The sequence below is a fragment of the Triticum aestivum genome, chromosome 3D (genome assembly GCF_018294505.1).
Source record: "Triticum aestivum cultivar Chinese Spring chromosome 3D, IWGSC CS RefSeq v2.1, whole genome shotgun sequence".
NCBI classification, from domain to species: Eukaryota; Viridiplantae; Streptophyta; class Magnoliopsida; order Poales; family Poaceae; genus Triticum; species Triticum aestivum.
Window position 1 is genome coordinate 610,933,377 of NC_057802.1, and position 26,349 is coordinate 610,959,725.

Genomic DNA, 26,349 nt, shown 5'->3' on the forward strand with positions numbered 1-26,349 from the left:
CCTCCTTCCTTTTTCATTTTGTTTTCGTCCATCCGATTTATTCTCATCGAGTCGGAATCAAGGCGGCTCAAGAGTCCGCCTAACCAACAACCAAAAAAGTAATTCTAACGGCGAAGTATGTAGCTGTGAAGAATCCACGGTCCCTGTAGTTCTAATGTAGTTTTTGAGACTTGTGAAGCTATTTCGGGTATAGAATATGTGAATGGAATACGGGGGGAATACAAGTGGGGCCTCTGCATGCAGCACAATTTTTCTCATAGTGATGGTGGAGGGAAAGGACACTTCCATGCATACTATAATGTTCTCTCTCTCCCAGTGCAAAGAATCTTTATTTTCTCTGTGCACCTTTTATAATGCTATATTTTTATCAAACTCTATTTTTTGTACAATTTTTATAGATATTTGAATTCATAGTGAGAAGATCTTTCGAACGACATCAATCATGATAGCGTTTAAACTAGATTGAATTTTACTGTTGGAGTCGTATTTCAATTTCAGTTATAGTGAAGTTGCCTATTTCACTAAAATTTTCAAAAAACAGATTTCACTCATTTCAAAGCGTGGATTTCGACCCATTCAAAAAACTTATTTCACTCATTTCAAAAAGTATATTTCACTCGTTTCTGAACACCAATTTCACTCAATTACGGAATATGATTTCAGTTAATCCAAAAAATGATTTCACTCGTCTTAAAAAACTTATTTCACTCATTTCAAAAACCTAATTTCACTCATATTAGAAAAAAATACTCAATTCAGAAATTTAATTTGGCTCATCTCAAAACACTAATTTCACTCATTTAAAAGGTTGGTTTCATTCATTCCAAAAAAGCTGATTTCGGTCATTTCAAAAATCAGATTTCACTCATTTTAATAATATGATTTCACTCATTTTAGAAACAGAATTTACTCATTTCAGAGAAATATATACTCATTTCAGAAAACTAATTTCGCTCATTCTAAAACATTTTCATTATTTTTGAAAATGGTCTAAAAAAATTCATTACTTAACACATATTTCAGTTAACATAAATACGATTGAAGATGTAAAATTTAATGTTAGTTTCAATGTATCCAAGAATTGTCTTGTCTGAAAGGTCTCACCGTAGGATTTCAAATATATAAAAAGATTCACAAACAATTTTTTGTTTAAAAGGTATGAATGTTTAAATTATCAAAAGAGCAATGAAAGCCATAAATTTTCCTAGTGGGAACTAGAAAAATTGAATGTGTCTATGTTATGCATGTATCACTACTAGGAAATAGCTTATAGATAGAAGCTTACTAGTAGCGCGCTATTTTGACCCACGCTACTGCTAATTACTAGTAGCGCGCCACATTAACCCCTCGCTACTAATAAATATATACTAGTAGCGCATGGCAAAAAAACGCGCTATTAGTAAATATCTTCCGCGGGCAGGGCATAGTAGTAGCGCGGGTGGCAAACCCTGCGCTACTAGTAAGCAAATAGCTATAGCGAGGTGAGATACCCCATGCTACTACTGAGCCTGTCCACCACCGCACCACACCCTCCCCCCTCCCCCCGGTCGACCCCCACCCTACCAAACTCTCTCATGAATCCCTAAAAAAAAAGCTCTCTCTCGCGCGCGAACCTCGCCCCACCCCTCGGTCGATGTCCTCTCCCCCACGATCTCCTCGCCGCCGCCACCACCCACGCCGGCCAGTTCCGGCGAGCTCCGGCCGCGCGCCACACGCCCCCAAGATCCTCAAGCTCCGCCCCTCCGTCCAGATCCGTGCCTAAGGCCTGCACCTTTGCCCGCAGCTAGGGTTTCGGGCACCTCTCGTATTCTTGCCGGAATCCACCACGATCGGCGATGGCGGGGCCGGAGCTTGCGGGATCCATCACCGGCGTAGGCGGGGAGCCCTCGGGCGCCGCATCCTCCACCCCAGCGTCTGGCGGCAGGAGGATCCTGCGCACGCAGACCGCGGGCAACCTGGGCGAGTCCATCGTCGCCAACGAGGTCGAGGCCAGCAACCCGCACGTCGCGTACCTATGTAAGGCTCCTACTCTTCTTCACACATTCATCTAATCATCTTCTGTTAATTACTGTTACCAAGGCACGAAAGCAGAGCAGATCCTCTTCTCTCTTTGTTAATTGTACTTACTGCTCACTGCTGCTGTATTCTATTAGCACCGAGTCTGCCTGCATATTATATTCTTCATGCTGGAGTATAAGATTAGTGCTATTTTTGTTGCAGCCGGTGATAGTCCATGGATTGACTGTGAATTTATTTCATTAAACAAGCCCATAATTCCCTCTCTACCCAGCCGCACCACATAGTACAGAGAACTACTACCTCTTCTCTTGTCTCATCCCGATCTCGTCCGTGATGCCCCTCTCGCTCTGCTTTCTTTTGCCTTGCTTTGCTTTCCTGACCAGATGTTCTATGGTGCAGGATTTGCTCACCAGCCTGAAAATGCTGGCCGTGAAGCGGGCGGAGACCGTCGGACGTCCCCACCTCGCCGACCCGTTCGATTTGCGCACGCTGCGTGCTATCGGTATTGCTTGCTGCATCCTCTGTTTCCTCCATCGATGGACACTGGCACGGAGTATACAGTAGAATGCTTAAAGTTAGTCGATTGCTGACCTGCTGCTGGTTACTTGCTCGATGCAATGTGCTCATCTCTTTGTTGTTTGGTAGTAAATCAATCGTCGGTACTCTGAATTTGTGTGCGTCGAATTTGGAGCAAACTTCTGAATTCATAGTGTAGGCCTTTTGAATTCAACCTTGTTGTTTCTTGCTCAGAGTAAATCATTGTTGTGTTGGGGAACATAGTATTTTCAAAAAATTCCTACGATCACGCAAGATCTATCTAGGAGAAGCATAGCAACGAGCGGGGAGAGTGTGTCCACGTACCCTCGTAGACCGAAAGCGGAAGTGTTAAGTAACGCGGTTGATGTAGTCGAACGTCTTCGCGATCCAACCGAACAAGTACCGAACGCACGGCACCTCCGCGATCTGCACATGTTCAGCTCAGTGACGTCCCTCGAACTCTAGATCCAGCTGAGGCCGAGGGAGAGTTTCGTCAGCACGACGGCATGGTGACGGTGATGATGAAGTTACCGACACAGGGCTTCGCCTAAGCACTACGACAATATGACCGAGGTGGAAAACTGTGGAGGGGCACCGCACACGGCTAAGAAATCTACTTGTGTGTCTATGGGGTGTCCCCTGGCCACGTATATAAAGGAAGGGGAAGAGGAGGCCGGCCTAGGAGGGGCGCGCCTATAAAGGGAGTCCATCTAGGATTCCCCATCCTAGTTGGAGTCCCCTTCCTTTTCCAAGAGGGGACAGAGGGAAGGAGTAGGAGAGGGAGAAGGAAAGAGGGGGGCGCCGCCCCCTCCCTAGTCCAATTCGGACCAGCCCATGGGGGGACGCGCGGCCTCCCCTTGTGGTCCTTCCCTCTTTCCACTAAGGCCCATGAAGACCCAATACTTCCCCCGCGAATTCCCGTAACTCTCCAGTACTCTGAAAAATACCCGAACCACTCAGAACCTTTCCGATGTCCGAATATAGCCTTCCAATATATCGATCTTTACGTCTCAACCATTTCGAGACTCCTCGTCATGTCCGTGATCTCATCCGGGACTCCGACCAACCTTCGGTACATCAAATCACATAACTCATAATACAAATCGTCATCGAACGTTAAGCGTGCGGACCCTACGGGTTCGAGAACTATGTAGACATGACCGAGACACATATCCGGTCAATAACCAATAGCGGAACCTGGATGCTCATATTGGCTCCTACGTATTCTACGAAGATCTTTCTCGGTCAAACCGCATAACAACATACGTTGTTCCCTTTGTCATCAGTATGTTACTTGCCCGAGATTCGATCGTCGGTATCATCATACCTAGTTCAATCTCGTTACCGGCAAGTCTCTTTACTCGTTCCGTAATGCATCATCCCGCAACTAACTCATTAGTCACATTGCTTGCAAGGCTTATAGTGATGTGCATTACCGAGAGGGCCCAAAGATACCTCTCCGATACTCGGAGTGACAAATCCTAATCTCAATCTATGCCAACTCAAAAAACACCATCGGAGACACCTGTAGAGCATCTTTATAATCACCCAGTTACGTTGTGACGTTTGATAGCACACTAAGTGTTCCTCCGGTATTTGGGAGTTGCATAATTTCATAGTCATAGGAACATGTATAAGTCATGAAGAAAGCAATAGCAATAAACTAAACGATCATAGTGCTAAGCTAACAGATGGGTCTTGTCCATCACATCATTCTCTAATGATGTGATCCCGTTGATCAAATGACAACACATGTCTATGGTCAGGAAACTTAACCATCTTTGATTAACGAGCTAGTCTAGTAGAGGCATACTAGGGACACTCTGTTTGTCTATGTATTCACACATGTACTAAGTTTCCAGTTAATACAATTCTAGCATGAATAATAAACATTTATCATGATATAAGGAAATATAAATAGCAACTGTATTATTACCTCTAGGGCATATTTCCTTCATGTTGTTGGGTAGTAAATCTTGTTGGAAATATGCCCTAGAGGCAATAATAAAATGGTTATTATTGTATTTCCTTGTTCATGATAATTGTCTATTGTTCATGCTATAATTGTATTAACTGGAAACCGTAATACATGTGTGAATACATAGACCAAAACATGTCCCTAGTAAGCCTCTAGTTGACTAGCTCGTTGATCAATAGATGGTTATGGTTTCCTGACCATGGACATTGGATGTCATTGATAACGGGATCACATCATTAGGAGAATGATGTGATGGACAAGACCCAATCCTAAGCATAGCACAAGATCGTGTAGTTCGTTTGCTAAGAGCTTTTCTAATGTCAAGTATCATTTCCTTAGACCATGAGATTGTGCAACTCCCGGATACCGTAGGAATGCTTTGGGTGTACCAAACGTCACTGTTGGAAATATGCCCTAGAGGCAATAATAAAATGGTTATTATTATATTTCCTTGTTCATGATAATTGTCTATTGTTCATGCTATAATTGTGTTATCCGGAAATCGTAATACATGTGTGAACACATAGACCATAACATGTCCCTAGTGAGCCTCTAGTTAACTAGCTCGTTGATCAATAGATGGTTACGGTTTCCTGACCATGGACATTGGATGTCATTGATAACGGGATCACATCATTGGGAGAATGATGTGATGGACAAGACCCAATCCTAAGCATAGCGCTAGATCGTGTAGTTCGTTTGCTAAAGCTTTTCTAATGTCAAGTATCATTTCCTTAGACCATGAGATTGCGCAACTCCCGGATACCGTAGGAATGCTTTGGGTGTACCAAACGTCACAACGTAACTGGGTGGCTATAAAGGTGCACTACAGGTATCTCCGAAAGTGTTTGTTGGGTTGGCACGGATCGAGACTGGGATTTGTCACTCCGTATGACGGAGAGGTATCTCTGGGCCCACTCGGTATTTCATCATCATAATGAGCTCAATGTGACTAAGTAGTTAGTCACGGGATCATGCATTACGGAACGAGTAAAGTGACTTACCGGTAACGAGATTGAATGAGGTATTGGTATACCGACGATCGAATCTTGGGTAAGTAAAGTACCGATTGACAAAGGGAGTTGTATGCGGGATTACTTGAATCCTCGACATCGTGGTTCATCCGATGAGATCATCGAGGAACATGTGGGAGCCAACATGGGTATCCAGATCCCGCTGTTGGTTATTGACCGGAGAGTCGTCTCGGTCATGTCTGCATGTCTCCCGAACCCGTAGGGTCTACACACTTAAGGTTCGGTGATGCTAGGGTTGTAGAGATATTAGTATGCGGTAACCCGAAAGTTGTTCGGAGTCCCGGATGAGATCCCGGACGTCACGAGGAGTTCCGGAATGGTCCGGAGGTAAAGAGTTGTATATAGGAAGTCCAGTTTCGGCCACCGGGAAAGTTTCAGGGGTCACCGGTATTGTACCGGGACCACCGGAAGGGTCCCGGAGGGTCCACCGGGTGGGGCCACCTATCCCGGAGGGCCCCATGGGCTGAAGTGGGAGGGGAACCAGCCCCTGGTGGGCTGGTGCGCCCCCCTTGGGCCTCCCCCTGCGCCTAGGGTTGGAAACCCTAGGGGTGGGGGGCGCCCCACTTGGCTTGGGGGGCAAGCCACCCCCTTGGTCGCCGCCCCCCCCTTGGAGATTGGATCTCCTAGGGCCGGTTCCCCCCCAGGGGCCCTATATATAGTGTGGGGAGGGAGGGCAGCCGCACCCTAAGCCCTGGCGCCTCCCTCTCCCTCCCGTGACACCTCCTCCTCTCGCTGAGCTTGGCGAAGCCCTGCCGAGATCCCCGCTACTTCCACCACCACGCCGTCGTGCTGCTGGATCTCCATCAACCTCTCCTTCCCCCTTGCTGGATCAAGAAGGAGGAGGCGTCGCTGCTCCGTACGTGTGTTGAACGCGGAGGCGCCGTCCGTTCGGCGCTAGGATCATCGGTGATTTGGATCACGACGAGTACGACTCCATCATCGCCGTTCTCTTGAACGCTTCCGCTCGAGATCTACAAGGGTATGTAGATGCACTCCTCTCTCTCGTTGCTAGATGACTCCATAGATTGATCTTGGTGATGCGTAGAAAATTTTAAATTTCTGCTACGATCCCCAACAGTGGTATCAGAGCTAGGTCTATGCGTAGTTACTATGCACGAGTAGAACACAAGATTGTTGTGGGCGTAGATCATGTCAATTTACTTGCCGCTACTAGTCTTATCTTGATTCGGCGGCATCGTGGGATGAAGCGGCCCGGACCGACCTTACACGTACGCTTACATGAGACAGGTTCCACCGACTGACATGCACTAGTTGCATAAGGTGGCTAGCGGGTGTCTGTTTCTCCCACTTTAGTCGGATCGTATTCGATGAAAAGGGTCTTTATGAAGGGTAAATAGTAATTGGCATATCACGTTGTGGTTTTACGTAGGTAAGAAACGTTCTTGCTAGAAACCTATAGAAGCCACTTAAAAACATGCAACAACAATTAGAGGACGTCTAACTTGTTTTTGCAGCATATGCCTTGTGATGTGATAGGGCCAGAAGATGTGATGAATGATATATGTGATGTATGAGATTGATCATGTTCTTGTAATAGGAATCACGACTTGCATGTCGATGAGTATGACAACCGGCAGGAGCCATAGGAGTTGTCTTTATTTTTTGTATGACTTGCGTGTCATTGAATAACGCCATGTAAATTACTTTACTTTATTGCTAAACACGTTAGCCATAGAAGTAGAAGTAATTGTTGGCGTGACGACTTCAAGACACGATGATGGAGATCATGGTGTCATGCCGGTGACGAAGATGATCATGGCGCTCCGAAGATGGAGATCAAAAGGAGCAAAATGATATTGGCCATATCATGTCACTATTTGATTGCATGTGATGTTTATCATGTTTTACTTCTTATTTGCTTAGAACGACGGTAGTAAATAAGATGATCCCTTATAATAATTTCAAGAAAGTGTTCCCCCTAACTGTGCGCCGTTGCGAAAGTTCGTTGTTTCGAAGCACCACGTGATGATCGGGTGTGACAGATTCCAACGTTCACATACAACGGATGTAAGACAGATTTACACATGCAAAACACTTAGGTTGACTTGACGAGCCTAGCATGTACAGACATGGCCTCGGAACACAAGAGACCGAAAGGTCGAACATGAGTCGTATGGAAGATACGATCAACATGGAGATGTTCACCGATGATGACTAGTCCGTCTCACGTGATGATCGGACACGGCCTAGTTGACTCGGATCATGTATCACTTAGATGACTAGAGGGATGTCTGTCTGAGTGGGAGTTCATTAAATAATTTGATTAGATGAACTTAATTATCATGAACTTAGTCTAAAATCTTTACAATATGTCTTGTAGATCAAATGGCCCACGCTAATGTCAACCTCAACTTCAACGCGTTCCTAGAGAAAACCAAGCTGAAAGACGATGGTAGCAACTATACGGACTGGGTCCGGAACTTGAGGATCATCCTCATAGCTGCCAAGAAAGCATATGTCCTTGAAGCACCGCTAGGTGAAGCACCCGTCCCAGCACACCCAGACGTTATGAACGCCTGGCAAACACGTGTTGATGGTTACTCCCTGGTTCAGTGCGGCATGCTTTACAGCTTAGAACCGGGGCTCCAAAAGCGTTTTGAGCAGCACGGAGCATATGAGATGTTCCAAGAGCTGAAAATGGTTTTCCAAGCTCATGCCCGGGTTGAGAGATATGAAGTCTCCGACAAGTTCTACAGTTGTAAGATGGAGGAGAATAGTTCCGTCAGCGAACACATACTCAAAATGTCTGGGTTGCACAACCGCTTGTCTCAGCTGGGAGTTAATCTCCCGGATGACGCGGTCGTTGACAGAATCCTTCAGTCGCTCCCACCTAGCTACAAGAGCTTTGTGATGAACTTCAATATGCAGGGGATGGAAAAGACCATCCCTGAGGTATATTCAATGCTGAAATCAGCGGAGGTGGAGATCAAAAAGGAACATCAAGTGTTGATGGTGAATAAAACCACTAAGTTCAAGAAAGGCAAGGGTAAGAAGAACTTCAAAAAGGACGGCAAAGGAGTTGCCGCGCCCGGTAAGCCAGTTGCCGGGAAGAAGACAAATAATGGACCTAAGCCTGAGACTGAGTGCTTTTATTGCAAGGGAAACGGTCACTGGAAGCGGAACTGCCCCAAGTACTTAGCGGATAAGAAGGCCGGCAATACCAAAGGTATATGTGATATACATGTTATTGATGTGTACCTAACCAGCGCTCGTAGTAGCTCCTGGGTATTTGATACCGGAGCGGTTGCTCATATTTGTAACTCAAAGCAGGAGCTGCGGAATAAGCGGAGATTGGCGAAGGACGAGGTGACGATGCGCGTCGGGAATGGTTCCAAGGTCGATGTGATCGCCGTCGGCACGCTACCTCTACATTTACCTACGGGATTAGTTTTAAACCTCACACTACAAGAAAATCTACGTGTAGAGACGTTCAATTCCATAGCTAGGGACATGTTATTTCATCTCTAGGCAACCATAGAGTCGACATAGTAAAGCATCTTTGGAGCGTCTTCTCACGGACCGTCTCAAAACATCTACATACGCCGACAAAGCGTGTGTACATGGCATGAGACGCTATATTGGGACGTTCAAAATCGTCTCTAGATATATAAAGACGTTCTATTAGATGCGCTCATATCACGTCTCTACTCATATACATACGTTTCATTCGTCATGGGCCCAATGCTTATATGCGCTACGTAGAGACGCTATATTCGTCTCTAAATATACATAAGCTTCTTTGTAACTATGGAATATTTTACTTTGATTATTATTTGATTTATGTTGAATTTGTATTTCATAATTTCAAATTCAGTTACTATCACGCCACAGATGCATGTTCAGAATGATCATCAAATATAATTACATAAAGGCATCCGCCCATATCACCATTTGCATTCACAGGCAACAAATATCATCATATAAAGGCATCCACCCATATCACCAATTGCATTCACAAGTATCCCATTCGTACAATTAGCATACTTCAAGTGTACTAGTTAGTAGGAACAAACATCTTGAGTTCACAACTGAATCAAATCAGACATTCATATGAAAGATGCAAATAATTAAGAAATTATACTGAAACTAGAACTAAGTTTTCCTATAAAGCTAAAATCTATACATAATCTATAATATTTGTTCACTTAAAGACTAGATCTTCTGTCTGTAGTTCCTCCTGGCTCTTGGAATGCACTCCTTTTCTAAATCTTGAGCTACCCTGAAAAAAGAAAGATTTATCATAGAAACTTTCAGAACATAAGCTTTCAGTCTAGTGTAAGAAGAAATGCTGAACTGCCAGGTGATTCTTCAACTTTGTTGTCTTTCATGTGGGAGGTCACTACCAGCTACTCTTCCATTCAGATCAACCTAAAACAAGAATATGATAATAATATATTAATACTCATACTTTTGTCTTTGTAGAAAGAGATGTGGCTAAGATACCAACTTCATCACTTCCCTCAGTTACAAATTCATTTCTCCAATTCTCTCCAGGGAATTTTTGCTTCAGAAACGAACTCATCATAGCCATCTCATCTGTCATGTTTTCTACATTATCACCTAGTGCCCACAGTGCAAACTGAACATTTTCTCCTCTATAAGAATGCCGAAAGAAGGTCAGTCCCTGAGAGACTTTATTTCTTCTTCACCATGCACACTTTTAAATACTTCTCTATTATATTGACATGAAAGGCTCCCACTGTTATCTTTTGTTTTCTTTCTTCCAGTTTCTCCTAGTGTTGAAATAAATATGAACATCTCATTATACTAAGTATTAAGTTAAAATCGTTACTTTAATCACAAGTAGAAGTATACCATCACTTTCTTCGTAAGAAATCATTAATTTTCTGGAGGGCCTTGTAAATTTTCTTCATCTGCTTGTACACTATCAGCAGCCAGCACTGGGATTTTCAGGCTTCGAAGCCGTCTCGGTACCCTTGACATAAAATCTTTTCCACAAGAATGTTAAAATCATATGTTAATCAACAAGCTAATGACAGGTAATGTGTCCATAGAAATGCATGTCAAGGTCACGCATTGCACTGCATCATCTAATAAACATCTCAGATTTTGGCATTCGTAGAACAAGCAGAACATATGATGTTTGTCCTCCCAAAGTTTCCAATCAGAATGGCATGAATCCTGGTACTGTTGTGCTTCCATGCAGAAAAAATTCTAAAACACTAGAAACTCCACATATGTGTATTGTCATTGCTAATTAGGTTTTGTTGTTGCGGACTGCATCTCCTAATTTGTTTATTTTTGTTTTAGTTCTACCAGAATTAGCAGTTCACTATTCACTTTACTTTGGTACATGAATATTAGCTATAGCCTCATTTCTGCTATAGATAAGTGTTGAAAATACAAGAGGTACGCGTACTCATTACTGTTAATTTTTGTATAGACTTTGCACACTATGTTAGGATGAGAAGTAAGATAAGCTTGCTACTGCCGGAGGTGAGAGGAGCTGCCGCAGGAGCTTTGCCTGCTTTGGAGCGAGTCGAGATAGCAAGTGAAACGAAGAAGCCATGTTGTGAGCATTGATCCGGAATGGCAGCGGTGCATAAAAATTTGAGAACTTGACTGACAATAAACAACCAATGGAAAACTACAGACACCACAATTTCATGCACCGGTAGTGCTTTTCTACGTCCAAATACTTAAGTGAAGTTCTATTTGTTATTGGATTAACTTAAGTTCTTAACAGCCCAAAGGAGGACAATGGAAATTCCTGGAGTCAGGGCAAAGCTACTGAAGCACACTGCAGTTTAGATCTTCAATGCCATCCGTGTGGAGACTGACCGTATTAACTCAAGTTCTTAACAACTGAAAAGGAGGACAACGGAAATTCTTGGAGTCAGAGCAAAGCTACTGAAGCACATTGTAGTTTAGGTATTCAATGCCATGGGTGTGGAGACTGATGGCAAACTGACTTGGAGAACTATTGTGATCTGTACTTTTGGCTTGTTTCCCGTTATTTCTTTTGCAAGGCTGATTGTGATCTGTATTAAGTGATTTTCGGACACTTGTACGGAGGTGACTAGGTGCTATGTTTGGTCAATAATGAAACATGAAATCTTTAGATGGCTTGGGTTATTTAGTACTACACTGGCAGGTGTCATTTTTCATCACAAAGAATGTCTTGGGACAGCAAATAACTTAAGAGCACTAGCACTTTGTTACAGCATTTTGAAAGTCCACAAAATGTTTTGTAAATAGTCTACAAAATATAGTTTAGCCAGTACAAAACACTATTTGGATGTTCAAGCCAGGTAACTACAGATTGTTTTCATAAATTTACTGCTTACACCTCTATCATAAGCCCACCGAGGAAGCAGTATCATGTAGCTTACTTTGAAAAGGAATCACTGAGTCATTTATATTCTCAAATGGAAAGATTATGGGACCAAATGGATCAACCTTGTGGAGAATGATTTCTGATTCATCAACGGTTAACCATATGGATCGACCTGATGAAAATTACTTCTAATCACCATTTACAATTTATCCGAGCAATAAGCATGTGAACTATAGACCATTCCGAATAAAGCAATGTAATTCATTTCAATTAAATTAAACATCAGTCCAGTTGTTGTAAATTCAAAATTCTTATGTAAACGATTATCTCCAGATGTAACCCCTTTCTGGACGATGGATTTTAATACATGTCTTTTCTTGACTGTCGGTAATGAAAATTCAGAAAAGTCATGGTAAAAACTTGCTGTTAGGTCTGTGAGGGTAACATACACCCCTTGTACTACTTTCAGTTTTACTATATATTGTTTTATTGGACCAAACAGTTGATGACATATTTTACCATGTTAGGATTGATTTCGAGGCAAGCAAACAATTCACCAAACACTTAGAGTGCATTGCGACTACCAGCGGGAAGTAAGGAGACGGAGCTGGAAGTATTGAACTTAGGAAAGAGAACCAATAGAAATATAGGCTTGAGATGCATAAATTAAGGAGGCCACTTTGAATGATTTAATGGTAAAAACCATAGAGGATATGGGATTCAAGGGATTACCTGCAGACGTGTCGAAGGCTGACGATGTTGGATGGAGGCGAGATGCGGGGAGGTGTAGCAACGGAACACGCCGCGGAGCTTCCGGTGAAGGATGTAATCGGCCTGGATGCGTCTTGGTGACGGTGATAACGACGTGGGGAGGAGCACGTTGTTGTTGGCGACGGTGAGGAGTGAGGACGATGGACGCCGACGGGGCTCCAACTACTGAGATTGCCGATGGGAGGAGAACAGAAGTCAGCGGCTGGCGGAGCTAGCGGCGGAGGGCACCGCTTCTAGCTGAGGCAGCCACCGCGTGGGTTGCGTGAATGGACGGCGCGCGGTGGGTGATGCCGCTGTAGATTGGAATCAAGAGGTTGGAGCAACTGGGAGGTGGGGAGGTGAGGGGATGGCGGCGTGGGCAAATTATCCGGGCATATATTGGAGCGCAAAAAAATCAGACGCGGGAAGTATTAGGCGGTAAAGAAAATAATTTGGAGCGCCAAATTTGTTAAGAGAAAATTGTATAGGAATGCCAAATTTGATTAACAAAAATAATTCAGAATCCCAAATTAACCATATATGAATAAATAGTATTTTCAAGGTTTTGTTTTACTGGATCAATCCGTATTCATTTTCTTTTTTAAAATGGATCAAACTTTATTCGATAATACACATATTCAATGTGATATCCACAAAATGGACGAGCTCGCGGCAGCGACGCCGACGCGGTGGAGGAGCTCAGTCATCGGTCAATCTTCCTCGTCGGAGCTGACGAGGTCGATGTACATCTTCTTCTGCTCCTCGCGGACACGCCGTCACTCATCGTCCTTGTCCTTCGCGGTGAGGTTGGCCGCGACCGACGCGCCGTCACTCATCGTCCTTGTCCTTCGTGGCGAGGTTGGCCGCAACCGCTTGCTTGAAAAGGAGCTCTTGGATCTTCTCGTCGTGGCGGTGGCGCTCCTACTCCTCTTGCAAGCTTCGTGCGGCAATCGCGGCCATGACCGCCTCGACATCGTTGCTGACGTAATCTTCGGGACCGATGATGCCTCGGCGCAGGATCTCCTCCGGCTCCCGCTTGACGGCGACGAGCTCGCCCTCCTCCGGCTCCCTCTTCACGGGGAGAAGTGCCGCGTCGGATGGGCGCTCCGCGCTGGAGGTGAGCCACGCGGCCGAGGAGGGGATCCTCCCGTGTCGGCGGTCGTACTCCTCCGTCTTGCGACGGAGGAGCCTTGCCGGCGGCTGGAGGCCTTGGTTGGTCCACTTCCTGGCCATGTGCTTCCTCGAGCCGTTCACACAGACACACCGCTCGCGCTCGGGGTCGCCGTCCTCGCCGAACCTGCGGCCGGAGCTCCACATACCTCCCCACATGGCGGTTGGAGGCAGAACTGGGCTCACCGGCGGTGAGAAATGCGATGGAGAGAGTGGGGAATCGCGGGGAAATGCGGCGGCGGGCGGCGGCAGGGGGATAGGGTTTTGACCCGTATTTGCCCCGCAAACCCATAGTTATACGGCTTCAGGGGTAAGGTTTATGGGTCGCGGTAAAAAACATTACGGGCCGGACGAGTATACGGGCTCTGTTCTGACCAGAAAATTGGGTCGAGCCCGTATACTCACCGGAATTATGCAGGTTCACGCGTTATACAAGGGGAAATCCTATACGCCGCTTACTACGTCGAACTATCGACGCTTCGCACAGGGAGGTGCAAGCGAGCGATCGACCGGGCCGGCCCATTTATAGCGCGAAGCAGGTTTTCGAGAAAATCCTTTCCGGGTTTTGGGAAACATCTAGAATTTCCTAGCCGGTTTTTCCTGGTTTTAGGAACCTTCTAGTAGGTTCCCAAACCGGTTTTCTGGTTTCTTTTTTTGGTTTTTCTTTTTTTTCATTTTCCTGTTTATTTTTCTTCTTTCTTTTTTCTTTTCTTTGACTTTTCTGTTTCTTTTTTTCCTTTTCCATTTCGTTTTTATATTTCAAGTTTTTAGTTTCTTTTTTAGTGTTCATGTTTCAAGAATTGTTTGGAAACCTAAGAAACCTTTGTGCTTTTCAAAAAGTTCAATTTTAAAAAATGTTCGTGTTTTCAAAATTTTGTTCGTATTAAAAAATGTTAGCGAATTTCACAAAATGTTTCCTTTTAAAAAAATTGTTCAGAATGTTTTTGTTCATTTTTCTAAATTTTAAATAATAACCAGGATTTCAAAAAAATGTTCGTGTTTTCAAAAATTGCTCACAAATTTCAAAAAAATTCTTTGTTCTAATTTTTTTTCACGTCTTAAAAAATTGTTCACATTTCTACTTTGTTTGGGATTTTCAAAATTGTTCTCCATTTCGAAATTTGTTCAAAATATGTTCATGATTTTAGAAATTGTTCCCGTTTTCAAATTTTTTGAAAAATGCGAACAATTTTTGAAAAATATATGCAGCATTTTGAAAAATGTTCGTGGTTTTTCTAAATTTGGATTGCAAAAATTGTTTACAGTTTTTTCAGAAACAACACTTGGAATATCAAAAAAAATGCGGCATTTCGAATCGGTCGAAAATTTCAAGAAATGATTCTAAATTGTTTTTTTCTAAAATCACAACCCTGCTGTCTGTTCTTATAGAGTTTAGCGCTTTAAATTTCATAGGCAGCAGTGTGATGGAGTGGCAAGCTGGTCGCTGTCAGTACTCTGGTGTGAGCAAGATCATGGGATTGAAACCTAGTGCCTTTTTGTTTTTCCGGGGTTTTTTTAGGTCGCGCGTGATGCAGAAAACAGAAACGGATTTCGCGTCCATGGGCCGGCCCAGTCATGCTATGGGCGACTGCTTTTTTTAGGGAGCTGTGTATCTCCGGGGTGATTGGTTAACATAGTAGGAGAATATCACAGAGGTAATATAATATACATTACATAGGAGAATATTACACACCGGATAATTAAGGTTACAATAAAATAGAAAAGTATGATTATTCAAAGTTTAGTACAACTATTTTTGATAGCTACTATCCAAATTTATAAAATATATTATTCAAGCTTTGCTTGAGTCTAAGATAAGAATAGAGCCGGACACTAAAACGTCTCACAATTCGTCTCTAAGTTGATTAAAATTATATACTTTTTTTCTGAAAAGTCTAATTATAAAGAAAATTGGCGCTTTATTAACGTCTTAAGAAGCGTCTTTAGGTCGCCGGTGTTCATGGGTGTAGAGACGAACAAAATAGCGTCCCAGAAAAAGCGACCATACACGGTGTTTTTGTTCTAGTGTCAATAATTGTTATTTAGTGCCAGCTTTGAGCATGAACATTGTATCTGGATCTCGTTTAATGCGAGATGGCTACTCATTTAAATCCGAGAATAATGGTTGTTCTATTTATATGAGAGATATGTTTTATGGTCATGCCCCGCTGGTCAATGGTTTATTCTTGATGAATCTCGAACGTGATGTTACACATATTCATAGTGTGAATGCCAAGAAATGTAAGGTTGATAATGATAGTCCCACATATTTGTGGCACTGCCGCCTCGGTCACATTGGTGTCAAACGCATGAAGAAACTCCATGCAGATGGACTTTTGGAGTCTCTTGATTGTGAATCATTTGACAAGTGCGAACCATGCCTCATGGGCAAAATGACCAAGACTCCGTTCTCCGGAACAATGGAGCGAGCAACCAACTTATTGGAAATCATACATACTAATGTGTGCGGTCCAATGAGCGTTGAGGCTCGCGGTGGCTATCGTTATGTTCTCACCCTCACTGATGACTTGAGTAGATATGGGTATGTCTACTTAATGAAACACAAGTCTGAGACCTTTGAAAAGTTCAAGGAATTTCAGAGTGAGGTTGAGAATCAACGTGACAGGAAAATAAAGTTCTTACGATCAGATCGTGGAGGGGAATATTTGAGTCACGAATTTGGCACACACTTAAGGAAATGTGGAATTGTTTCACAACTCACGCCGCCTGGAACACCTCAGCGTAATGGTGTGTCCGAACGTCGTAATCGCACTCTATTGGATATGGTGCGATCTATGATGTCTCTTACCGATCTGCCGCTATCATTTTGGGGTTATGCTTTAGAGACTGCCGCATTCACTTTAAATAGGGCTCCGTCTAAATCCGTTGAGACGACACCGTATGAATTATGGTTTGGAAAGAAACCTAAGCTGTCGTTTCTTAAAGTTTGGGGATGCGATGCTTATGTCAAGAAACTTCAACCTGAAAAGCTCGAACCCAAGTCAGAAAAATGTGTCTTCATAGGATACCCTAAGGAAACAATTGGGTATACCTTCTACCTCAGATCTGAAAGCAATATCTTCGTTGCCAAGAATGGGTCCTTTCTGGAGAAAGAGTTTCTCTCGAAAGAAGTAAGTGGGAGGAAAGTGGAACTTGATGAGATGACCCCTCTCGAACCAGAAAGTAGCACAGCACAAGAAAATGTTTCTGTGGTGCCTGCACTGACTAGAGAGGAAGTTAATGATGACGATCATGATCAAGTTGCCACTGAACTTCGTAGGTCCACAAGGACACGTTCCGCACCAGAGTGGTACGGCAACCCTGTTCTGGAAATCATGTTGTTGGACAACGGTGAACCTTCGAACTATGAAGAAGCAATGGCGGGTCCAGATTCCAACAAATGGCTTGAAGCCATGCAATCCGAGATAGGATCCATGTATGAAAACAAAATATGGACTTTGACAGACTTGCCCGATGATCGGCGAGCGATAGAAAATAAATGGATCTTTAAGGAGAAGACGGACGCGGATGGAAATTTTACCATCTATAAAGCTCGACTTGTCGCTAAGGATTATCGACAAGTTCAAGGTGTTGACTACGATGAGACCTTCTCACCCGTAGCGAAGCTGAAGTCCGTCCGAATCATGTTAGCAATTGCCGCATTCTACGATTATGAAATATGGCAAATGGACGTCAAAATGGCATTCCTTAACGGCTTCCTTAAGGAAGAATTGTATATGATGCAGCCAGAAGGTTTTGTCGATCCTAAGAATGCTAACAAAGTATGCAAGATCCAGCGCTCAATCTATGGGCTGGTGCATGCATCTCGGAGTTGGAACATTCGCTTTGATGAGATGATCAAAGCGTTTGGGTTTACGCAGACTTATGGAGAAGCCTGTGTTTACAAGAAAGTGAGTGGGAGCTCTGTAGCATTTCTCATATTATATGTGGATGACATACTATTGATGGGAAATGATATAGAATTCTTGGAAAGTATAAGGGCCTACTTGAATAAGTGTTTTTCAATGAAGGACCTTGGAGAAGCTGCTTACATATTAGGCATCAAGATCTATAGAGATAGATCGAGACGCCTCATAGGTCTTTCACAAAGCACATACCTTGACAAGATATTGAAGAAGTTCAATATGGATCAGTCCAAGAAGGGGTTCTTGCCTGTATCGCAAGGTGTGAGATTGAGCACGGCTCAATGCCCGACCACGGCAGAAGATAGAGAAAAGATGAGTGTCGTCCCCTATGCCTCGGCCATAGGGTCTATTCTGTATGCCATGCTGTGTACCAGACCTGATGTAAACCTTGCGTAAGTTTGGTAGGAAGGTACCAAAGTAATCCCGTCATGGAACACTGGACAGCGGTCAAGAATATCCTGAAGTACCTGAAAAGGACTAAGGATATGTTTCTCGTTTATGGAGGTGACGAAGAGCTCGTCGTAAAGGGTTACGTTGATGCTAGCTTCCACACAGATCTGGATGACTCTAAGTCACAAACCGGATACGTGTATATTTTGAATGGTGGGGCAGTCAGCTGGTGCAGTTGCAAGCAAAGCGTCGTGGCGGGATCTACATGTGAAGCGGAGTACATGGCAGCCTCGGAGGCAGCACATGAAGCAATCTGGATGAAGGAGTTCATTGCCGACCTAGGAGTTATTCCCAATGCATCGGGGCCGATGACTCTCTTCTGTGACAACACTGGAGCTATTGCCCTTGCCAAGGAGCCCAGGTTTCACAAGAAGACTAGGCACATCAATCGTCGCTTCAACTCCATTCGCGAAAATGTTCAAAATGGAGACATAGATATTTGTAAAGTGCATACAGATTTGAATGTCGCAGATACATTGACTAAACCTCTTCCACGAGCGAAACATGAGCAACACCAGAACGCTATGGGTGTACGATTCATCACAATGTAACTAGATTATTGACTCTAGTGCAAGTGGGAGACTGTTGGAAATACGTCCCTCGAACTCTAGATCTAGTTGAGGCCGAGGGAGAGTTTCGTCAGCACGACGGCATGGTGACGGTGATGATGAAGTTACCGACACAGGGCTTCGCCTAAGCACTACGACAATATGACCGAGGTGGAAAACTGTGGAGGGGGCACCGCACACGGCTAAGAAATCTACTTGTGTGTCTATGGGGTGCCCCCTGGCCACGTATATAAAGGAAGGGAAAGAGGAGGCCGGCCTAGGAGGGGCGCGCCTATAAAGGGAGTCCATCTAGGATTCCCCATCCTAGTTGGAGTCCCCTTCCTTTTCCAAGAGGGGACAGAGGGAAGGAGTAGGAGAGGGAGAAGGAAAGAGGGGGGCGCCGCCCCCTCCCTAGTCCAATTCGTGCCAGCCCATGGGGGGACGCGCGGCCTCCCCTTGTGGTCCTTCCCTCTTTCCACTAAGGCCCATGAAGACCCAATACTTCCCCCGCGAATTCCCGTAACTCTCCAGTACTCTGAAAAATACCCGAACCACTCAGAACCTTTCCGATGTCCGAATATAGCCTTCCAATATATCGATCTTTATGTCTCAACCATTTCGAGACTCCTCGTCATGTCCGTGATCTCATCCGGGACTCCGACCAACCTTCGGTACATCAAATCACATAACTCATAATACAAATCGTCATCGAACGTTAAGCGTGCGGACCCTACGGGTTCGAGAACTATGTAGACATGACCGAGACACATATCCGGTCAATAACCAATAGCGGAACCTGGATGCTCATATTGGCTCCTACGTATTCTACGAAGATCTTTCTCGGTCAAACCGCATAACAACATACGTTGTTCCCTTTGTCATCAGTATGTTACCTGCCCGAGATTCGATCGTCGGTATCATCATACCTAGTTCAATCTCGTTACCGGCAAGTCTCTTTACTCGTTCCGTAATGCATCATCCCGCAACTAACTCATTAGTCACATTGCTTGCAAGGCTTATAGTGATGTGCATTACCGAGAGGGCCCAAAGATACCTCTCCGATACTCGGAGTGACAAATCCTAATCTCAATCTATGCCAACTCAAAAAACACCATCGGAGACACCTGTAGAGCATCTTTATAATCACCCAGTTACGTTGTGACGTTTGATAGCACACTAAGTGTTCCTCCGGTATTTGGGAGTTGCATAATTTCATAGTCATAGGAACATGTATAAGTCATGAAGAAAGCAATAGCAATAAACTAAACGATCATAGTGCTAAGCTAACAGATGGGTCTTGTCCATCACATCATTCTCTAATGATGTGATCCCATTGATCAAATGACAACACATGTCTATGGTCAGGAAACTTAACCATCTTTAATTAACGAGCTAGTCTAGTAGAGGCATACTAGGGACACTCTGTTTGTCTATGTATTCACACATGTACTAAGTTTCCGGTTAATACAATTCTAGCATGAATAATAAACATTTATCATGATATAAGGAAATATAAATAACAACTGTATTATTACCTCTAGGGCATATTTCCTTCATGTTGTTGGGTAGTTAATCTTGTTGGAAATATGCCCTAGAGGCAATAATAAAATGGTTATTATTGTATTTCCTTGTTCATGATAATTGTCTATTGTTCATGCTATAATTGTATTAACTGGAAACCGTAATACATGTGTGAATACATAGACCACAACATGTCCCTAGTAAGCCTCTAGTTGACTAGCTCGTTGATCAATAGATGGTTATGGTTTCCTGACCATGGACATTGGATGTCATTGATAACGGGATCACATCATTAGGAGAATGATGTGATGGACAAGACCCAATCCTAAGCATAGCACAAGATCGTGTAGTTCGTTTGCTAAGAGCTTTTCTAATGTCAAGTATCATTTCCTTAGACCATGAGATTGTGCAACTCCCGGATACCGTAGGAATGCTTTGGGTGTACCAAACGTCACAACGTAACTGGGTGGCTATAAAGGTGCACTACAGGTATCTCCGAAAGTGTTTGTTGGGTTGGCACGGATCGAGACTGGGATTTGTCACTCCATATGACGGAGAGGTATCTCTGGCTCACTCGGTATTGCATCATCATAATGAGCTCAATGTGACTAAGTAGTTAGTTACGGGATCATGCATTACGGAACGAGTAAAGTGACTTACCGGTAACGAGATTGAACGAGGTATTGGGATACCGACGATCGAATCTCGGGTAAGTAAAGTACCGATTGACAAAGGGAGTTGTATACGGGATTACTTGAATCCTCGACATCGTGGTTCATCCGATGAGATCATCGAGGAACATGTGGGAGCCAACATGGGTATCCAGATCCCGCTGTTGGTTATTGGCTGAAGAACGTCTCGGTCATGTGTGCATGGTTTCCGAACCCGTAGGGTCTACACACTTAAGGTTCGGTGACGCTAGAGTTGTTATGGGAAATAGTATGTGGTTACCGAAGGTTGTTCGGAGTCCCGAATGAGATCCCGGACGTCACAAGGAGTTCCGGAATGGTCCGGAGACAAAGATTTATATATGGGAAGTCCTTATTCGGTCGCCGGAAGTGTTCGGGGGTATATCGGTATTGTACCGGGACCACCGAAAGGGTTCCGGGGGTCCACCGAGAGGGTCCACCTGCCCCGAAGGGCCCTATCACTAGTAGAAAACAGGGCTTTGGTTCGGCCAGAAAAGAGCAGTAATCCCGGTTGCATTACGAACCGGGACTAATGTGAGCATTAGTCCCGGTTCGAGCGGCTAGGGCACCGTACAGGCATTAGTCCCGGTTCAAATGGGACCTTTAGTCCCGGTTGGTGCCACGAACCGGGACTAAAGGGTGTGATGCCCATTAGTACCGGTTCGTGGCACCAACCGGTACTAAAGGTTAGACCTTTAGTCCCGGTTCGAGCCACCAACCGGTACTAAGGGGTTTGAGGCATTAGTACCGGTTCATGGCACGAACCGGTACTAAAGGTCCCATTTTCAAACTCTACCCCCCCCATGGATCGCCTTTTCAGTTTTGTGAAAAGCAAAAGAAAACGATAAAAACTTCAAAAATTAAAATCCTTCTAGATGTAGTTATGTTACTACATCTACTAGTTAGGAAAATTTAAAAACTTAAATTTGGACATGTTTTGCAAAAAGTGTAGAGAAAATGTAAAACGGCTATAACTTTTGCATACGATGTCAAAAAAAAGGTATAATATATCAAAATGTTCAGCATGAAAATCCGCATCCGATTTTGATGGCCTACGGCCTGTTTGCAAATTTTTAGAATCCTCAAATTCTAAAAGGAAAATAAGTTATGCTCAAATTTCTGTTTTTTTGAATTTTTGTTAAATCTGGTCAAACTACTTATTCAAGAAGTATTAGTGTTACTAAATAATTATTCAAGAATATTAGTGTTACTAAATAATTATTTTAGTATTTTTGAATTTTGGTCAAATCTGGTCAAACTGTGGTCAAACAATGGTCAAACTAATTATTCAAGAAATATTAGTGTTACTAAATAATTATTTCAGTTTTTTTGAATTTTGGTCAAATCTGGTCAAACTGTGGTCAAACTATGGTCAAACTACTTATTCAAGAAATATTAGTGTTACTAAATAATTATTGTTTTTAGAACAATAGTTTCAAACTCAAACAGTGAAATGTGTGACTTCATGCTCAAGCTAAATTCCTGAGGGTTAATAGGATTGACATCTTACTATTGTCAGGAAAACAACAAGTGCAGACTTGGAAACGAGGGAGAATAGAACCCGGAAGTTAAGCGTGCTCAGGCTGGAGTAGTGAGAGGATGGGTGACCGTCCGGGAAGTTAGATGATTTGGAATGATGAGGGGTGATTAGAGATTAGAGGTTAAATTGAGCAGTGATGAGGGGTGATTAGAGATTAGAGGTTAAAATAATTCAGAAATTTGAAAATAAAAAAAATTCAAAAAAAAATCATAAAATTTCCTTTAGTACCGGTTGGTGTTACCAACCGGGACTAAAGGTGGACCTCCAAGTAGCGGCCACGTGGAGGGCCTTTAGTCCTGGTTCGTGTAAGAACCGGGACTAAAGGGGGAGGCTTTAGTAACGACCCTTTAGTCCCGGTTCCAGAACCGGGACTAAAGGCCCTTATGAACCAGGACTAAAGGCCCTTTTTCTACTAGTGTATGGGCCGAATATAGAGGGGAACCAGCCCCTAGGTGGGCAGGGCGCCAAACCCCCCTAGGGCCCATGCGCCTAGGGTTGGGGGGAAACCCTAAAGGGGGCGCCCCCCTTGGCTTGGGGGGCAAGCCTCCCCCCTTGGCCGCCCCCCCTCTAGATCCATCTGGAGGGGGCCGGCCCCCCTCTCCCTTGCCCCTATAAATAGAAGGGGGTGGGAGGGCAGCCGCACCCCTTGCCTGGCGCAGCCCTCTCCTCCTCCAACTCCTCCTGCTCCTCCGTAGTGCTTAGCGAAGCTCTGCCGGAGAACCACGAGCTCCATTGCCACCATGCCGTCGTGATGCTGGAGTTCTCCCTCAACTTCTCCTCTCCCCTTGCTGGATCAAGAAGGAGGAGACGTCCCCGGGCTGTACGTGTGTTCAACACGGAGGCGTCGTCCGTTCGGCGCTAGATCGGATCTTCCGCGATTTGAATCGCCGCGAGTACGACTCCATCAACTGCGTTCTTGTAACGCTTCCGCTTAGCGATCTTCAAGGGTATGAAGATGCACTCCCTCTCTCTCGTTGCTAGCATCTCCTAGATTGATCTTGGTGACACGTAGGAAAATTTTGAATTATTGCTACGTTCCCCAACAAATCTACCCGTATTTTCTTGTCAATTCACCTGCCATTGTAGACATGTTATAGGAGGTTCAGCTGTTCTTTCTTTTGTCAGTACTATGAATTTCTATGGTCGATACTCTGAAGTCATGCGAAAAATGGACAGATTTGAAGCAAACTTTTGAATCCATAGCATAACTCTTTATTTATTTTTGCTGAATTAGAACTGTAAACTCTGCATGCATATAGAAATGCTACAGCATGCTCAACCAAATGTGTTAGTTATTGAGTCATTGGGCTGACTTCATACAAAAGCCTATTGCAAGTGCATGGAAAATTTGGCACTTGCCATTCCGGAATACTGCCTGTTTTCTCTGTGATTGAAGTGTCTCTGTCAAATACTTCTAAACTGAACAACTTCATTCAGAATTCTGACACTTCTTAGTGTAGCATTGTAGCTTTATTTTTACATGATCAAACTACCTTCTGTATGCAGTATGCAGCCACACTATGTCGTATATCTTCAGTAGTAAATGTATCATCTTAATAGTGTACTAAAGCTAGATTATTTTGTAGCTCATTTTTTAGGCTTTCTCCATGGTTAATATAAATTATGCAAAGCAATGTTTACTTTGAGTGTAACTCTAGTGCCATTCTTATTATTCAATGTACATCGATGGTGCTGCTGGACTTGTGCTAGTGAGAGGGGAGAAAGCTATGAACCTTGGCCTTTAAGTTCTAGCAAGGATCAGAGGGTATGCTGATACTGCTCAGGTAAATCTTACTTGCCTCGTCATTAATCATTGTTGGTGAAACAAATGTCATTTGAGAAATCTCAGTCCATTGTTCTTGTTAATGAAGACTTTTACCAATATTACCCTTTCCCATGCCTCGAAACTATCAACCTGGCCCAAAGAATGATCTTTTTTCTAGGATTCATGTTTTTTTCTTGTTATTATGCATTACTATTGATTCATGTGCATGTGCTAAAAAGAAAGAAAATACCCTACTGGATTTGGATGCGGACGCCAACTAACAAATTTTCACTTTCCGATGTGGGCGCAGGGGTGATTGACGTGGACTACTGCGGCCTGGTGGGCGTCATGCTCTTCAACCACTCGGAGGTGGACTTCATCATGAAGCCCGGCGATCGCGCCGCACAGATGATCGTCCAGGTCATTGCGATGCCGGAGGTCGCCGAGGTGGAGGACCTCGACGCCACCGTCCGGCGGGAGGGAGTGTTTGGATCCACCGACGTTTGAACTCCGAGCCTTGGTAGATACCTCTAGAGAAGTGGTCTAGTTGTTTGCATATAATGTTAAATGATATCTCGTGATCTCGAGTTGAGATGTTCAATGTTGTATCCATGAATGCTGCAAGTGCTAAGATGGTTATGTGAACTTAGTTTATTTACACTGGACGTGTCTTGATTTCCATCCATGAATACTGCATCTGATTTTTTTGTTTTTTTAATTTCTATTAGTTAGTTGTAGCGTGGGGGGGGGGAATGGAGGGCTACTAGTACTTGGATACTAGTAGTGTAGGTGTAACTGGGGCGCTACTAGTACTTAGATAGTAGTAGCGTAGGTGCGGAATAGTGGCAGCATGGGTGCAACACGCTACAACTAACTTTTTTAGCTGTAGCACGGGGTAAAAAACGCGCTACTGCTAAAAGTTAGATGTAGCGTCTTACTAGTAGTGTGGGTACCCACGCTACTGGTATGCAAAAAACATACGCTACTGCTAGCGTTTTTCCTAGTAGTGTATGGGGAGGAAGGGGATAGATGTGTCATGCATGCATGCGTGGACGTGGGATGGATGGGACCATTGATTTGACGTAAGTGTGAGATACGAGAGTGGAGGTTGGACAATACAGAAATACTATATCATTGATGGTGTGCATTGCTGCGCCCATTCATTTTTACAATATAGTTACATGAATTATGTAAATATGTGGAGACATAAAGCACGGAAGTTAAATTTGCACAAACATATACGGTTGAGAGGTGTTGATACTAAGTCGCTTCCCCTATAGGTCTTACATTGTTCTTGACAAATTCGATTCGGTCATTGTAATCTGGAGTAAAAGGATTCGAACCTTTGCATGTCGATACCAACCAATATCTTACCATTTGGCTTGGCTCGAAAAACCCATACTACATATTCTCACAACATTGAGGCAATTGCATAAAGTATGCTAGAAACTCCATGAAAGGTCGTGCTAGAAACCCACTTTATCATCCGGAGATGAGAGTTTATGCGTAGAAACCTGATAGATGTTGATGATGTCTCCCTGGCAACGGCGCCAGAAATTCTTCCTGATTGCTTGTATTTGCGTTGGTATTTCCCCAAGAGGAGAGGATGATGCAGCACAACAAAGGTAAGTATTTCCCTCATTTATGAAACCTAGTTTATCAATCCTGTAGGAGAACCAAGCAACACTATGTAAACAGCACATGCACACAAACAACAAAAATTTGCAACCCAACGCGTAGGAGGGGTTGTCAATCCCTCCTCGGTATTAAGATAGATTAAATAGTATGAGATTTGATAAATAGATTTAACAAAAACACAAAATAAGATAAATAAAGGAAAAACACAGCAAGGTATTTTGATTTTATATGATAGGAAAATAAACCTGAGGGCCATAGTTTTCACTGGAGGCTTCTCTCGAGAAAATAGCATACGGTGGGTAAACAAATTACTGTTGGGCAATTGATAGAAAAGCAAGTGATCATGACGATATCCAAGGCAATGATCATGTATATAGGCATCACGTAAGATTAGTAGAGCGAAACGATTCTGCATCTACTACTATTACTCCACACATCTTTTTATCCTTAATAGCAACGATACAT

General features: G+C 43.7%; 1 protein-coding gene across 1 annotated transcript; it reads left to right on the forward strand.

Annotated features, from left to right (window-relative positions):
* Positions 1-1,835: 1,835 nt before the first annotated feature.
* On the forward strand, positions 1,836-24,753 carry LOC123075914 (deoxyuridine 5'-triphosphate nucleotidohydrolase-like). The gene is made up of 2 exons (XM_044498413.1): positions 1,836-2,016; positions 24,557-24,753. Exons 1-2 carry the CDS (start codon positions 1,836-1,838, stop codon positions 24,751-24,753), a joined length of 378 nt encoding a protein of 125 aa, XP_044354348.1.
* The last annotated feature ends 1,596 nt before the right edge of the window (positions 24,754-26,349 follow it).

Bases quoted from the DNA above. Each gene is read 5' to 3' on its own strand.
- LOC123075914 (XM_044498413.1), top strand. From the start codon at position 1,836: ATGGCGGGGCCGGAGCTTGCGGGATCCATCACCGGCGTAGGCGGGGAG. The intron at 2,017-24,556 runs GTAAGGCTCCTA...ATGTGGGCGCAG, and splicing joins CCCGCACGTCGCGTACCTAT to GGGTGATTGACGTGGACTAC.